The following is a 17,807-nucleotide window of genomic DNA, read 5'->3' as shown; positions in this document are numbered from 1 at the left end:
CATCCATCATGCTATCTAATTAGACCCTTCTTGTGTGCACTTTTCCTTTTAATTGCTCGATGATAATCAGCATTCAATCTTCAAAGTATAACAATCCAATTCTCATTTTCCATTCTACCTCTCTTTGAATAGCACCCTTGATCTAAACACTTACACCAATGGTTCTCTATTTTCAATGATTTCTCTTAGCATTACCTTTGTCCTTTTTAAAAATCATATCAAAATCACTATATCCATCTATGGAGTGTGGAAGTTAAAAGTGGATAATACTATGTACTAATATTGAACAATGCCCCACCAATTTTTGACTTTGTAATTTTATATTGATAGCTCAATACAAAGTTGTAAAACCCATTACAGATTTCCTCATTAACAAATCCCCTTTAGGGACACGACATCTTCAATGGCCGAAAGTGTGAACTCCCAAACCCAAAACTGACAAACCTTCTAAGAAGTCCTATGGCAAAGGGTTTCAACTCCACTACACATGACCACAATCAAGATTCAAATCTCACTTCCCATTAGTGGTGTTAATAGCAATCCTACAAAAAGATTTGACACTTAACTAACACTTTCATGTTATGCAAACTACATGGCCAATTTCTTCTTGAGACCTACAATTGTTAAGGTCCTTAAAACCTCCATCTCTGTGCAGACAATATATGCATGCCAAGGCAACCGCGAGCAAGTGAGGGTGTTAGTAGCACGAGTGTCCTTGTCTGCAAATGCAAATTATTCTAACTAGAAAGTAGTAGTCTCAGAACAGACTCTGCTTCCTGCTCCAGTTTTGGTAAAGCCCAGTCATGTTGAATAAGCTCAAGCCCATCCTTCTCAGCTGAAAGAGTCTGCAACAGAATTATCAAAACAAGTCATAAGATCACGAACTTCAAACACAGACCACAGAGAGCACCAGGAGCCAACTTGCATTGTCATGTAACTTCTTATTTGGCCCAAACTTGAAAAGTAAAAATCTCATCTTTGACACAAGTACAGAAAGCAAACGGATAAATAAAAACTAAGAGTTACCTCTAAAATATGACACCACAAAACCCATGTTCATTAAAAAGAAAAAGACTGCCATTTGGTGCTTGGTACTGAAGGCTTAGACAGAACCCAATTGATGCTTAGTACCAAAGGTCTCAACAGAAGTGCTTCAAAACCACCTTCACTTGACATTCGTACTAGGGCCCTCCAAATTTTTTGAGGATGTGGCAGCTACTAACCACAATGACTAGGAATAAAGCCTGTTATCTGTTGTTATGGTTCAGCAGGGCTTTCCAATTTGCACAGCAAGCCATATCTCAAATTCAGAGTGGCAAGAAAAGAAACGTCCTAAGTGAATGTTTTCTACAATGAGTTTGCCTAACAACAAGTGTCTGTCAATACAGAGGCTTGACTCCGGCATTAAGCCCCTTCTTACCATAAAACCCCCTGTCATAATAAGCAGGTTTCAATGAAGACTTTTGTCTGACAAGTGTGTCTTTACAATCAGCTCATAATCTCAATTTTTCAATAAGCATATTGATATATTGCAATAACTGAATAACCATGCATCATCTTTACTGCATACTAATAACCCTGGTTTGAGCTCATGATACTGCGAGTTATAATACTGCTAAAGTCAAAAAGACAACTTGCACATTAAGCAAGCACTCAAGCCAACATTCTTGTAAGTGGTGGCAATACAGTGAACCAGATATACATACTTCCCTTCTTTGACATAGGAATTTTACGGCTCAGAGACAAAGATAAGCAAGTTCGGACAATACATACCTTAGATGGATCAACACCAAAACCACCCATTTGGCCACTCATTTGCAGCATCCTTTGTGTATCATCTGTAGCTGTAATAATACCACATGAAAATTTCATTATCGCTGTCAATATTTTATTCTAAAGCTACTCAACTCTCTCTGTGCACCTTTCCTAAACCTATGCAAAGTAGGGCCTAAAAACAGAGAAAAAGTAGACACAAATACTAACAGCTTAGATGCAATCACTTACCATTCTCTTCACCAAGTATCAAGCTGAAAAGCCCTCTTAGTCCAAAAAGATTCAAAAAGTACCTGCACTTTCAATCATACAACCCTTTGGTTAATAAACGAACCTTAAATATGTAGGTCAGAAGGTGCTCAAGAAAATAGAAGATACTTACCACGATCGGCTGCTCACATAGCTTACATCCACTGAGCTCAAATCAATGCCGTTTTGCAACATTGGTCTAAAGCGTTGTGTTAAAGGGAAGGGAATCTTAGCTGTAAATTAAAGATTCCATAAAATCAAATGGATTTAGCTGAGTCCCATCATATTGTACATCAGGAGCAAACAGAACTCCATGAATTAAAATTTAAACATCGGTATCAGATGCACTAAACCACAACATATATTTGTCAAGATTCTAAAAAGCACAAGGAGATTAGATACATCCAAAATGTTTACCATCAGAACTTTTACCATGAGAAAGAGGTTTCTCAAGCCATCCTTACAGTCTACTGTAAGCTGTCTTGCTTCTCTTTTCTCAACCATGGTCTACAACGTCTTACAGTGGAATATAGGGTCAACTTTCAGCATGTATTTGTTGCTGTTTAGCCAATTTTCAGCATGCACATGGCTGGTTTGACTGTCCATGATTTCTACTAGCCAATGAAACATATTTGGAAATCCAAAGAGCCATTTAGAAAGAGTGGTGAATGTGTGCCAAATACCTCTTCTAGTTAGTTGTGTTCGCATAGAAAGCCTTTAGTGAGAAGACTCGGTTCAATCAATGGGTTGAACTTCACTACTTGTTCAAACCTCATGCAACAAGTGATTGAATACCAAGGTCTGTAGGAGTTGGAGCTAGGCGTTGGTCTAGTGCCCATGCCCATCGTTGGCTGTTGTCATCTGCCCAACAGTCTTTGCATCAGTCAGCATGGGCAACCTGCCAGGTCACATTAACAAGTACAGCGACATCAACAGGTCCTGAAGCCTGCTGGCAATTGTCCAGGTCTGTTCACAACTGTCCAGACTCCAAAGATTCTGACCTGCCTATTTGCAACTGTCCAGCAATTCTATCCCACCTGTTCATCACGGTACAGACCTGTTCATCACCTGTCCCCCCATCCTGACAGCTTTGTGCTCCATTTTCTACCAAGACTGATGCCCCCCTGACAACTCCAGTGCATTAAACTAACATTTAATGCAATTCAGCCTTAATCATGCTTCTTCCAACCTCAATAGACCCCTGTTCACGTGCAGTCTCCTTACAGGCACAAATTTTGGGAATTTCAAGGCAAACATCAATTTTCACTCAATTTCTTCCAGGAAATTGGGGCTTTTGCCCAAGACCTCTAGATTTGACTGAAAATTTTGGGAATTCATCATTTCTGCACACAATTTCTAAAAAATTCTTAGTCAAAGTTTTAGCCTTCTCACATTTAAGCCTAAATTTCACCAAATTTTATCAAAAAAATTTGGAGCTTTTTTATTGCAGTGAACAGGAAAACTATCCTGATCAAAAGGTTTTATATATCCCTTGCATAAAGAAGAACTTGCTTTAACTTTCAACCATTGCATGTGCTGGTTTTGTGGTTAAATTCCACATTGGTTGATGCAATGTCTATGACTGTAGTGATGGGGATGCCCTTCTCACTGGCTCATTGTACAATGGCATATATAAGCTTGATATATATGCGAGGAGAAAATAAAAGGATGCATTTCACATTGATGCCACTATTACGAATGATACCGAATTGTGACATTCGGTCTAGTCATCTCAACTATGGCAATTTACTTTGTTTGAAAAGCAAAAATATTGTGCTTGATCTTGCTTTAGAGTCTATTGAAAGCACCTACCCAAAATGTATATGAGAGCTACATCCTTGACGAGATGCATTGAGCTTTGTTTCCGAAAAAGGGATCCGTGTGTGCTCATTAAAAAATGCAGCTTGTGCATATTGATATTGGTGGATCCATGCATGTCATATCTATGAAAGGATACTTGTATTTGTGACCTTCATTCATGATATGACACATCATTATTGGGCATATGCATTGAGGCACAAATCAAAGGTATTTGATTGGTTCAAAGTTTTCTTGGCCGTGGCTGAATATTGCAGTGGTTGAAGGCCGGTTGCTTTTTGTACAAACCAAAGGGAGGGAATACATGTTACATGAATTCAATACATTCATGTTTGAAAGAGACATTATATTGCTATGCCTATACATCTCAAAAACAGTGTGGCTAAAAGGAAAAACGTGATTCTTATGAGATGGCACATTGCATGCTTACACATAACAAGTTGCCCACATAATTTTCACTTGATACTATCATGTGTGCAGTGTATGTGTTGAATCACAAGCCAACCAAAGCTTTGAGTGATTGTACACTTTATGAGACTAGGCTTGGCCGTAAGCCACTTGTGACTTACATATGTATCTTTGGTTGTCAAGCCCTTTTTTTTTTTTTTGCAAGTAAAATGTGGTTGGTTATATTACTCAAAAAACTGATTACAACGGAGTGCTCATGCTCAACAGACTAGCTGGAGCTGATGAAAGTCACAAATACATCATGTATACAAGCCTCTCAAGGCGGTCTGGGGGGGATGGGGGCAAGAAGCCATGGAGGGGGGGATGTATCGCCATCTAGGGCTGCCTGCCTGCATCACAAAAAACAGGTCTTGGCCACTCCAAGTGCAGATGAAATGACATCGGAGCTCCTGACAAGCCTTGGACTCACCCTGCACCTGATCCCATCAACTGCGGAGGGAGTGGATGATGGAGGTCCATAGCTCTGCTAAGGTCGCTTGTACTGAAAGTCTCTCTCTGCCGAAAGCCTCTTGACACTGCACCTTCCAGATATGCCAACCAGTTAGACTCCCTATGATGTCCCATACCTCAGAGCGGTCTACTATGGGCTCCAATACCTGGCGGATGGGTAGAGCCTTCAAACCGACCACTGCGCACGACCCTGCCTGGATAATGAATATCATGTCTTGCATCCCGGCCTCATACAGAAGGTGACGGTCCTAGCTAATTGCCTGCCAATAGAAAGCTCCCCATGAGATACAACCTCACACGACCAAAGGTAGTGCTTTGGGGTTTCTAGAGGTTGTTGTGTGCAGCGCTTACAAACTCCCTCCTACATCTTGGCAAGCCAACTTCCCATCGCCAAGCCTCTATGTGCCACTAGCCATAAGAAATATGATACCCTCCTCGACCTCTAGCTATCCCATAGGCAGGGCCAGAAGGTCCGTTAGAAAGGCTCCGTGATGCTGTGCTCTGCCTAGTGCCTGCTACGTGACAGTGCCCAATCCATATCCTCCTACATCAGTACGTGTCTGCCAATCCTGGCAGTGTACTCCAGGAGCCTCGATGGCTTTTTGGTGACCGCCGTGGTTTGCCATAGCCACTCTCCCGGATCCCACTCCAGCTCATCAAGTGGCTTGCCCTCCCAGATCCAGAGGCGCCACTCCCTGAGCTATTTCCAAAGGACAAAATGGTCCAGCCGCCATGTCTTTCCCTGAAGGCCAATTATCCGGATCCTCCTCCATGAAAGAACAGCTATCTCCTCATCCTGCTGCCCTTTGTCAAGAGCTAGACGCCCCCCCTCCTGTACGGTGAAGGTCCTAAGTGGAGTGCCGCCCACTCTACCTGCCACCTATAGCGGGATCCCTCTAGTGGAAACCTAGCGGACCATACCGCCCCGAGCTCTATCGGCTCTCGTATCGAGGGAGTAAGCCACTCTAGAGGTATTGCTGCGTCTATCTCCCTTCTCCTCAACTCCACTCCTCTCTGGCAGCCTGATACTTGCTATAGCACCTCGTCCACCATCCTATACACCTCTCACCATGTCCTGATGGTACGAGCTGGGCCCGCCTCCCAACCAGCCCAATGGATGTGGGGGTGCTCGCCAATCTATGCCCCTTCCCGATCTCTAACCTGGGGGTTCCAGATCACCGGCTGACGATCTATTTCCTCCTGGCAACATGGTGAGCTCTAGATTAGGGCCTTACGGAGGCCCTGCCACATGTGGAGCAAGCTACGAAGGAAAGGTGATCTTGGCTAACATGAAGATCCATCTCAAGGACGGCCTCCACTCACCACCAAGCCTCGGTCTACAATCTTGAAGACCCTCCTCCAATAGGACATTCCAGGTCTGCCCTCCTGGTATGAGTCCGCGGACAATTAGCTTGCCCAAGAGGGTTATACTCTAATCCTCTGGGTCTATGATCCCAAGCCCTCACTCTGACCGATCCTGTATAATGGTCACCTACACCACCTTGGCCCTGGAATCCCTAGAGCTATCTGACCTGGACCAAAGGAAGTTCCGCACTAGGCGGCAAAGCTGCACTACACAAGATAAGGAGAAGCACCAACACGAGGTGATGTACCAGGCCATCGCTAGGAGGACCTGGTTAACCACCAAGGCTCAGCCTACTAGTGAGAGGCGATCCGTAGTCCAATAGGTCAACTTTCTCCAAATAGAATCAAGGACTGGAAGATACTGCTGGTCGGCGGGAGTGATGTCGAGTCCCACCTAGAACCCTAGGTAACAGACGGTCTGCCCTCTGCTCACCCATCTAAATCCCAGGTGGACGCCCCACTCCGTGCTAGAGTCTGGGTCTGTGAGGAAACCAACCGACTTTCACCAGTTGATTTTCGCACCCGCTGCAAAACAGAACACCTCAAGAGCCAGCCTTACTCCACGTAATCCGCTCGCTCACACGTGACCTAAGGAAGTGAGGCATTGCCTCTGCAAAGAGCAGGAACAGGTACAGGACCAGGGAACAGCCCTGCCGGACCGATCTCTCCAACAGAAACTCCTCCCCTCACCTATCACCTATGAGAACCCTGGTGGTGGCCGATCTGTTAAGTGCGGAGACCCCGGGAATCCAAGCTTGGAGGAAACCCAACCTCACCATGGTGCCCTCTAGGAAATCCAAGTTCACCTTGTCATAAGCTTTCTTGGAATCCAAGAGAAGTACGGCTAGTCTATGCCCACTTTGTCGCTTGAAAGAAGGTGAATACATTGTCTAGGATGCTCCTATCCTAGACAAAGCCTGTTTGTGTGTCATGAATGATGTCTGGAAGCTCGGGGCGTAGTTGCCTAATAAATCATCTTTGCTAATGCCTTATAGGCCATTGACAATAAGGTGATCAGTCTCCACTGGGAAAGCTCCAACCGGTCTCCCCCTTTGGGAAGAAGACTAATAAGGCCTGTTGAAAGACGCCCTGGCATCTATCCTGAAGTGAAAATCTCCTGGAAGGCCATTAGTAGGGGGTACCTACCTTCACTACCTCCAGATAGGTAGTGAAGAAGGCCTTAGAGAGGCCATCATCTCTCGAGCCTCCTCTTGTTCCTTCTCAGTGAAGGGGGCTAGGAGAGAGCATCCCATCTCCTCTATGATGAGGAACAGAATGTGATCCCAGTGTCTACATCGCTATCCTCTAGCTAAGGTTGTCTCTTGCTGGAAAAGGTGTCTGTAGTAGTCGGTGGAAATCTCCATCACCTCATCTAGGCTAGAACAAGTTCTCCCATACTAATCTCGAAGGTTGCGTATCTGCTCTCCTAAGGTGCACCTAGAAAAACTCCCTGCACATCGTGTCCCCCTCCCATGCCTTGAAGGCTGTTGAGGTGCGAAAAGAGAATTCTGAGTACCTATCCTCTAGGCCAGCGATGGCTGCTTGCGTGCACACCTCCCGTGCATGGAGGGTGGGATCCCTTGGTGCCTCCTATAATAATCTCTGAGTGGCTACAAGGTCTTGCCAGAGTGTTCTCTCCTCCTCCCAGCTCTGCTTCCTAGCCTGTATCACTGCCTCTTGGCATCTACTGCTCGACTCGGCTAGGACCTCTGCAACCTCCTCTACGATCCGGTCCCTCCTGCCCCACTCCTTGGTCCAAATCTGCTCAATCTGTCTCCTCACCTCCTCCCTCCTATAGATCGAGTTAGGGATCCAAAACGATCGTGTCTAGGGCAGATGCAAGGAGATCGAGTGTCAAGAGAACCGGGCAATGATCCGACAACCTGAGCCCACCAACTACCCAATCTGGCCTCCACGAGAGCCTCCCCACTCTCCCACATAAAACTTATCCAACCGCTCCAACAAGACTCCACCTAGCCGCCTGTATTCCCAAGAGAAGTCTAGCATCCTCTCCCTCCTAGTGGAAGGCAGGGTCTCTCCAGGCATCACGTGCTCCTACTGCCAATAGAAATATCTCCCATGCCTCCTGCTCCTCCCCAGCCATGCCCTGGTAGTTTTTGACTCTGCCCTCCTAGTCCTCTATGTTGAGAATCAGCAATCACACTCACTCAAACAGCCTCTTTGTATGGAGCTTCAGGGTCAAGGATATGCAGGCTAACTTATCCCATATGCACGATGGTGCCTACTGCAGTTTCCTACTTTCCTATAAAGCATTGTACTTGCTTCCTTTTCTTAACGCAATGATAGTACTCTTTTCTTTTCAGTGAAGTGTCAGTGTCATTGTCCACATACACAAGATTGTGTTTATGAGTCCAAGTCTCAATCTTGGAACCTAATTCACTAGTGAAACAAACAGTGTCTTGGTCTTCTCCATCATGAGTCCACTCTTCTCTTTCCATCCACCATAACCAACTGCCATGCTCTAGATCCCGTAACCTTAACACTCTAAAGCCTCCAGGTTGTTGAAGTCTCCTCCAATGATCCAAGAGTCCACCTCTGGGAGTCCATCTGCGATCTCCACCCAGAACCTGCTCCGTGCCCTAACCTCTGTAGGGGCATAGACATTGAGGACTCCAAGGCACGAGTCCCCAATATCCAATCTAACAATAGAACCCTCCCTACCACTATCGTCCCGTGGTCTCATACATAGGTGGTGAGACTCGGGCCAATAGAGGTGCATACGCCTTCACTCCTGCCGTGGGCACCAATGACGTGCTCCCAGTAAGTATGTGAGCTGCCTGAGAGTACCTCGCCTACCCATTGGGCCTGGGTAGGAGTGAGCTTGTGCTCTTGTAGAAGTAAGATGTTAATCTATCCGGAAAGGGCAGACTGTAGCTCCTGCCGAACAATCAACTCCTAGAACCACATGCCCCGCTATAACAGAGGCTATTCACATTCCAGGATGCAAGGTGTAAACTCATAGGGAGACTTGTGACTGACCGAACAGGTGTGCAAGCCACTCACGAAGAAGAGGAACTATGAGGCATACGTATACGCCTCGCTGCCGGCCTAGATGGTGAACTCCATTCCCCCATGGTAGCCCTCCGGCGGACCATGGGGGTGAGGGATGTGCTTGGTGGTACCACCAGGGCGTCTATCAACCAGGCTAAAAGCCGGGACTCCATACACTGGTAGAGAACGGGCCGCCTGCGCCAAGGGGCACTCGATCACATCCATCGGCGCTCTCCACTGCGGACAGGCTCAAAAGATAATGCTCAAATGAGGGACCTCGACCACAGTTGATATCCATCATGAAACCCGACCACTGTTGGGAGAAAAGTATTAGTCCATCTTCTCCCATCCACTGGGAGATATGGTCTACCACCTGGCTCTTCACCTCCTCCTTTATCTGAGTCATCGTCCAGTCTCTTGTGTGAGAGATCTGAAGGAAGAAGGCGTAGTTTAGTCCATCCGGTGCTACTAGTAGATGGACATTGCCGCTCCTAGACTTGCGTACCACGAAGATTCCCACCTCTAGGGGTAGTGGGAATACTCCACGCTCCACAACTCTCAAGTAAGACCATGGCCCACTACAAAAAAACTCCTGTGGTAGCAGTTGTGCCTGTCTCGAGAAAGTCTGACTGGTGGCATGGACGGACGAAATTGTGGCTGTGTGAGAGGGGGCAAGACTGCCGGTGGGTGGTGTTGAGAAACCCTTCACCCTTCACCTGCAGTTTGCGTTTTTGCGTTTCTGCGTTTTGCATTTAGGGTTTACAGTCCCAAAAAGGGGCGCTATCCTAGACTGATTGTGTCCATTTATAGGCCACTCTGTCATTCATTCCTTACGGTTGATTCATTCAGTCCGTCACCTCTTCTCTCCAACCTCTCCACTACCCTCACACCTCTTCAGGAGGACATTGCGGTTCGTGGTTCGTGGCTGTCTTCATCATCTTCCTTGTGCTACGGCACCCTTGTTCCCTTGTATCACATTCACTCCATGATTCAGAACTTCATCATTCCATTCATCAGAGTTTCTTCTCTCTTTTCTTCTCTTCTCCATGTTTGCTGAGTTCACTCTGTGTTCCTCCCCGCCAACGCTACTGTCTCACTGGTACGTCATCTTTTGACATGGTATCAAAGCTAGATCTGCTCAAACAACGGCAAAGATCCTCCACTCCAGTGAAGGCAAAGACTGGTGGCAGGTTCGGCATCTCCTTCTCTTCTTCTTCCACTGCATCAAAATCTCGTTTTTGCAGATTTCAAGTGTTTCAGCTTGTTGCCCACACCCTTTTCGCAGAAGACATCGCAGTCTCAGCTGTCCCTTGCTGTTATCTACAATTTCAGGTATTTCAGTTTGCTGCCCACACCCCAAACGCGGAGGACATCGCAGTCCAAGCTGGCCATTGCTGACTACAACAGTCTGGCGCCTGTTTCCCGCCTATCACTCACTATTCAGAGCTGATTCAGCATATTGACTGTTGCTGCTGTTTTTTCCTGCGTTTTCAGTCTTTCTCTCTCCTACAGCCTACGTTTTGTCTTTCTCTCTCCTGCTGCCTGCGGTTTTAGTATTTCTCTCTCCTCACTTGCGTTTTCCTAGTGGTTGTAGTCTCTTACTACTGGTCACATCCTCCTCCCATTGGCAGCTCACTTCTAGCCCTTCCACTACCCTCCCACCCCTTGAGGCGGACATTGCAGTTCGTGCTTCACGCTGCCCTCACACCCCTTGAGAAGGACATTGCGGTTCGTGGTTCATGGTGGCTGACCTCTTCCTTCTTCAGCAAGGCACACTGGTATCCATGGCTTCTTTACCAACAGATGTCCAAACTACTGGGTGCTCCTACTATGGCATCACCGGACACACCACCGATGCTTGCCGACTTCGACCTTTGCTCCCCACCCCCGTGAGTATATGCGTCTTCCACCAGGCACTCCTTGTGCCACCTCTCCTTTCTGGGCCACAGAGAACGTTCTGCATCGGCTATCAAAAGTACTATGCTCAAGGCAACAAGACGCATCCGATGGGCACTAAGTCCTTTCGAGCACATGGAGGATCGATTGGTGCTATGACCTCCTGGAGATTGTCGCAATGCCAGCGGCAATCTTCTCCCACTTATTTTCAGGTACAGTGGCTTCCATGACCTACGGATCTGCAGTCCGCTCCATCAAGAGACAGTGATTGTTTGATACCGTCTCCTCGTCAATTTGCTCCTTCGAGAGACAGTGGCTGTTCGACTCCTTCCTCTTCTTCGGCTACCCAGTCTGCTCCACTAAGAGACCATGACTGTTGCCCACCTCTTGCTCATTCTGAGCCTCACCCTTCCCCACCCTCGACTACTCAAGTTCGAGAGGCTATCTCTGGAAGCTCTTCGGCACCCCAAATACCTTCTTCAACACGACTAGCAGCACTTTCTTTGTCATCAAACATTTCGGAGTCCGTGATCCATAAGTTTTTGGATTCCCTATCTACTTCAGAGGGGGATTCAGAAGGGGATGTTATTTCTTTGCCCTCAGAGAGGGCATTTACTTCTTCAACTTCAGCGGGAGTCCCTCCACCTCCCACCTCAGAGGGGGAACCTACTCCACATGAAGTTTTTCACCCATCATCTACTTTCTTGGGGTGGCTGTCTTCGACCAGCCATCTCTTCTACTGATACCCAGGATCTTCAGGTACCACCTAGATCGGGACCTCGGAGGTTCAGCCGCGACCTGGTGACGAGGCCTTCATGTTCCTTCCAGCATGGATGCACGGAGCTAGGGGCTTCTCTCCTGAGGTTGAGTTTCGGGTTCTCCAATTCACTATCTATTGTTCTTTACTACAAGTTCCCTTTCTAGTGGAAATCTTGGATCTTAGGGGTCCTCTAATCTTCTTCATCACTTGGTCAACATGGAGCCACCTCACGAGATTGAGTACGGGCATATCCTTATGGTTCTCGGCACCACACAAAATCCGACATTCCTGCTATGCATTGCATGTTTTCTTTATCTTTGTACTAGGGCGCTTGGGCAAGTGAACAATTTTCCCATGAGGGACACTGTCCAAGTGGCACTTGTTGCATAAGCACTGCATCTCCACCTCCCTCTTCTCTTATTCCCCTTTTTGGGCCTGAGAGGGGGTGTTGAGAAACCCTTCACCCTTCACTTGTAGTTTGCGTTTTTGCATTTTTGTGTTTTGCGTTTAGGGTTTGCAGCCCCAAAAAGGGGCGCCATCCTAGACTGATTGTGCCTATTTATAGGCCACTCTCTCATTCATTCCTTACGGTTGATTCATTCAGTCCGTCACCTCTTCTCTCCAGCCTCTCCACTACCCTCACACCCCTTCAAGAGGACATTGCGATTCGTGGTTTGTGGCTGTCTTCATCATCTTCCTTGTGCTACGGCACCCTTGTTCCCTTATATCACATTCACTCCATGATTCGGAACTTCATCATTCCATTCATCAGAGTTTCTTCTCTCTTCTCTTTTCTTCTCCATGTTTGCCGAGTTCACTCCATGTTCCTCCCCGCCAACCCTACTATCTTGTTGGTACGTCATCTTTTGACAGGTGGAGGATGTCGGTGTCTGGGGCTCCTCACCTCCTGCGGGAGGGGGAGGGGAGGGAGGGGTGCTGGTCGACAAGAGTGATGGTGGGGAGAGGGAGGATCGAGGGACGGTAGGGTGGTCAAAGGCACCCGGCAGGTATGGGGGAGGGGGGTGTGGGACCTGGATGGGGGCTGTGAGCCCTAAGGTGATACTGCCTATGATGCCTCTGTGGGGGGGTGGATGTGTAGTCTCGTCCTGCTCTCTGTCATGGCTGTGGAGCTACCTACGGTCCCCCTTGCCATCTCTCTCTCTGTCGTCTCTATACTCGTGTGAAACCGTCAGCATCCACCTGTGGGCCTGTCAACGAAGCCTCCCTAGCTCCGAAAGCGTGTGCACTTTGTAACCTAGTGCCCAAAGTCATGGCATCGCAAACACTGCCTTGGCTGTCCAATCACAATGACCTGCTGCTTGAAGGAGTGTCCACTTACCTCAATCTCTAGGAACTCTGGGATATTCTTGATCTCTTTCATTGCCACCCGTACATTTGGGACTCCTACGGTTGTCACTGTGTCCGCGAAAGAGGCAGGAAGAAGACTTGGATATAATCCAAGAGCATGAAGACAAGGAGGAAGAAGATGACTTCAAAGACTGAGAAGAGGAAGAGCGTCGAAAAGCCGTCGAAAGTCTTTCACCAACTGGCGATAGTCTATCGCCAAGCCGAGAAAGAGAAGGGTGATCAGGTGCCGAAGAAGCCTGTTGTGGAGTGCAAATGCCTCCACTGTGAAGCCACTGTACCAAGGAACCATGTAAATGACCCCCATTGTGGACGCATAGGGTAAACTAGCTAGTAACTCACGGGTTGTGTCTATCGAGGTGAGCCGTACCATGAAGATCCCTTGGTCCATAAGAACCGCCTCCACGATATGTACTGTGCTGATGCGTAGCGTGGAGTGAAGCCAGTCCCGAAGCTCGGTCCTGGATGGGGAATGTCCTATTACCCGACCAAAGATCGATGTTTTCTTTAGCTCCATCAACTCTGTGGCACGGACGACTAAGAGGTGTTCCTCAAAGAGGACGACACGCAAGGTGTTTGACTGGGGGGACACTCGCTGAATGCGCCGGCATCTAACCAGAGATTTTCATTGTGTGTCCCTTCTGAGAACCTACCAATCACATTGTTGTGCTACCGGAGGGGGGAGGGAAGTTGTTGCAGATGAGGAAGCAACTGGAGGGGAGGGGGGGACCGATGGCGAGGAGGGGGAGATATTTTTGACGATGGGGAAGGTGTTGGATGCCACAGATGGCCAGCTTACGATAGGCAACGCGCAGATGTGGTAGGTCTGCCAGATAGAGCCGGGACCATAGGGCGGAGGAGGTGGGGGGGGGGGGGTGGGGTGTTTCAGGTGGGGGAACTTTGGTGCAAGGACTAGCTTGGCGGGGGGGGGGGGATAGCAAGGCAGGGGTGGGAATGGCGGGGGCAGCGCGGGGGATGGCATCGCGAGGGGGCTAGGCGGGGGGCAACGCCCCACGGGAGGGGAGCTAGGCAAGGCAGACGCGCCAAGGGGGAGGAAGCTGGCGGGGGGACAGCGCGCCACAGGATGATGGCGGGGGAGGGGGGATGCGATGGCGACGTGCAGGTGCAAACGAGGGCGGGCGCGAGGGAACACACGGGGGCTGGTGCGAAGGAGCAGTCAGGACAAGGCAATAGCGCGACATTACGGGCTTCGAGCGTAGCTTTTCCTTCTCTACATAAGATCTACTCTGGTTGTTAAGCCTATGCATTGGGACTGTTAGATTTTGGTAATTCTGGGCAATGCCCAATGTGTTACGTGTGGTGTGGACATTTATTCAAGTGTCAATGTAGTGTGTGTATCTAGTGTCTTTAGACATTAAAGTAGTGACACTAGGAACTAGAGTAACTTAGCCTAACTCTAGTTAGTTGGTGGAAGGATGGATAGGTCAATTCGTGACCTAAACTAGATTGTACTTTCACTCTATCTTTGCAGTTCATCAAGTACTCTCTACACTCTTGCTACAACTCACTCACTGTCACTATCCAATTTCTCTCTGCTCTGTTTTTGGTCTTGTTTTCTCCGAGTTAGTACCACAGCAACTTCTTCGCACGGATCCAAAAGAGCCACCGTCAGCCGGTGCCACTCTACCAAGGTCCTGCTGCAACCAACCAATGTTTAGTCTGAAGAAGAGAAAGAGGACTCTCTACACTCTTGCTACAACTCACTCACTGTCACTATCCAATTTCTCTCTGCTCTATTTTTGGTCTTGTTTTCTCCTAGTTAGTACCACAGCAACTTCTTCACACGGATCCCAAAGAGCCACCATCAGCCGGTGTTGCTCTACCAAGGTCCTGCTGCAACCAACCAATGTTTAGTCCGAAGAAGAGGAGAAGGAAGGGCCGCCAACTCATCCTTCAACCTGTCCAGCTGGGCCACTTGACAATGTGCTCCAAAAAGAGCCACACTACCACAGCTGAGCTACCTGTCAGCCAAACGCTGCCAGCAACACCTGCCCTGCACCATTTTTCCCAACACTCACGCACTATCACCAGCTTGCTCCACCATTCTACAACTGAGTCTGCTAGCTGAGCGCCGCTAATTTAGTCTTCCTACAACTGAATGCACCTAATAGCAAGCGCCACCTTCTACATACCAGCAGATGCCACCAACGTTGCTGATTCTAGTGCACGTCCATTGCTCCAACACCACACTTCTGCCAGAACTTGGTGCACCTGCTATATTGCACCTCAAGCACCATTTGCCTGCTACCTCTACTCCCTACACCTCTTTTGGCCACCACCACTGCCAATCAGTAGCGCCCCTTCCACCTTCTACATCATCTACGCCACTGCTCTTCTATTGACCAGCACTCCCTACAAACGCATCACTTGCTCTTAGCTACCATTCCCCTCTCCTTGCCACATTGTTGCCACCATTCCCTAGTCAACTCCGCCATCTATAGCCTCAAGTGCCTCCTCTATAGCCAACAGCACTATATACGATGCCCTGCCCACCATCAAGCCTGACGTGAAGGTCCCCAATTCTGTATACACATCCCAAGGTACCCAACATTTCGGGCTTTTGACCAAATTGACCTCTTGTGCATGATTCAATACCAAGGAAGCTAACATTGCACAATTTCTACTAGATTTGTGCACAAAATTTGGGGCTTTTTGCTGTGGAAGCTCCACCACACATCCGGAAGAAAATTTCAGCTACTATTCCCTATTGGCATGCATCCTGAGGTGCAATTCTGCAGAAATTTGACTTGCAAGTTCAAACTTTCTTCAATTTCTTTGCCTTTCACAAGGAAATTTGGAGTTTTTTGCCTTGCACATATTGCAAGGCAAAAAATCAGTGGTACAGCAGCATTTAATTGCTGCTACAGTCAGATTAAGCAGAAAATTTTGGGGAAATTCAAAAATCTTTGTGAGAATTAGCATTAAATTGCTGGAATTTGTACTTTTGGGAGTACGCATTAGGAGGCAGGTGTATTACAGCAGTATACAGCAGTGTATTGCTGTTATTATTGTGGCTGAGTGCTGATTTGGATGACCTTGTGTACACTTCGGTATTTGTGTGACAATATGGTACTTGTTTGATGATCCTCAACTTTCAAGGATTTTGGTACTTTGAGAAGTACACATACTATACTTCAGCATCGAAGTATTTGGCCCCAAATTTTTGCTCATTCCTAATAGCATGGCATGTCAAGGAAATGATGATCAGAGCAGCATCCTTGATGTACTTACTCAGGAGGACAAGCTTGATGGCTCCAACTACCCATTGTGGGGTTTTATGGTCCGCAACCTCCATGTTACGAAGGACTTGTGGGACTATGTTACAAGTGACTTGCAGCAACCAGGAGGTCTCACACCTTAGCATCACGCTAGAGGACAGATTGCTAGTGTTGGTGCTACTACCCCCCCTCCTATGGAGGATCAGAGAAAATGGGATTCAAAGAATGCTCAAGCACTTTCTTTGATATCATTGTCAATAAAAAGGGCCATCATTCCACACATTCAATCTTGCAAGACCTCAAAATCAACATGGGACATTCTTGAGCGTATGTTTATTGCCTGCAATGAGACCAAGGTCTCCTATTTTCACAGAGAGTTGGCAAATGTAAACATGGATGAGGGTGATAGTTGTGAGAGTGCGCAACGGAAGAAGAACACGAACACAGAGGAGAGGAGAGAGAAAGCAGGGAATGAAGGAAGAAAGTCTGCACTAACTGAGATGAATGCTGAATACACTGAAATGGACAAAGCAGTCCCTGCACGCAGCCCGGAGCGTCAGTGAGGGCACCAGAACAGACTGGAAGCAATGGCAGCACCAATGCCGGAGTGGGAGACGACAGAGACAGTGCTGTACCTGCAGAATACAATGCTGGGAATGACTGGGGGGGACTGCTATATATAGCCCCCAGGCCAGTAAACTGGCCAACCTGCCAAATCTGGCCGACCTGGCCAGATTTGGCCGACCAGCCAGATCTGGCCGACCTGCCCAGAAAACTGGGCCGACTGCACAAAAACAGCCCAGTATGGGCTGTGTGTCTCCCGCAGGCTGTGGACTGATGAAAACAGCCATTAAAGGACTGACAGAGCTCCTCTGTCTCCTGTCAGACTCTGACAGGAGCTCACAACCAGGAGATGACAAACTGAGAATGATAAAGAGCAGGCTAACACCCCCTCTTAGATCCTGGGAGGGTCTGAAGACCCAAGAACCGCATGTGATGAAGCAAAGAAGCCTGAGGCAAAGGCTTCATAAAGAGATCAGCTGCATTGGCCGCCGTAGGACAATAGACCACCACCAGCTCCGAATCCACGATCCGCTCTCGAACATAGTGATACTGAACCTCAATGTGCTTCATGCGAGCATGAAACACCAGGTTCTTGGCCAGAGCAAGAGCACTCTAGTTATCCACGCGCAGCTCCGTAGGTCCGGTCTAGGAAAAGCCAATCTCCGCTAGTAAGCGACGGAGCCAAACTGCCTCCATAGCAGTCGAACAGAGGGCCCGATACTCAGCCTCTGTAGAAGAAAGGGCCACAGTAGGCTGTTTCTTCCTGCTCCAAGAGACAGCACCGGATCCAAGGGTGAAAGCATAACCTGTAGTGGATCGTCTCGAATCCACATCACCTGTCCAATCAG

General features: G+C 47.9%; 1 protein-coding gene across 1 annotated transcript in view; it reads right to left on the bottom strand.

Moving 5' to 3' along the window:
• Window positions 1-301: 301 nt before the first annotated feature.
• LOC148039274 (ER membrane protein complex subunit-like protein (Protein of unknown function DUF106, transmembrane)) overlaps window positions 302-17,807 on the bottom strand; it is a 57,030-nt gene continuing 39,524 nt past the window's right edge. The window contains exons 5-8 of the mRNA XM_087675161.1: window positions 2,156-2,255; window positions 2,005-2,066; window positions 1,774-1,844; window positions 302-845 (exon numbers count right to left, since the gene is read on the bottom strand). Of these exons, the coding sequence (XP_087531287.1) occupies window positions 738-845; window positions 1,774-1,844; window positions 2,005-2,066; window positions 2,156-2,255 (341 nt within the window). The 3' untranslated portion in view covers window positions 302-737. The remainder of the gene's footprint in view (window positions 846-1,773; window positions 1,845-2,004; window positions 2,067-2,155; window positions 2,256-17,807) is intronic.

This window comes from Lygodium microphyllum, chromosome 3 (genome assembly GCF_053477565.2).
Source record: "Lygodium microphyllum isolate KBCC chromosome 3, Lygodium_microphyllum_v1.1.10, whole genome shotgun sequence".
Lineage (NCBI taxonomy): Eukaryota > Viridiplantae > Streptophyta > Polypodiopsida > Schizaeales > Lygodiaceae > Lygodium > Lygodium microphyllum.
Note: the sequence above shows the minus strand (reverse complement) of the source record. Positions and strands in the feature narration are given on the sequence as shown.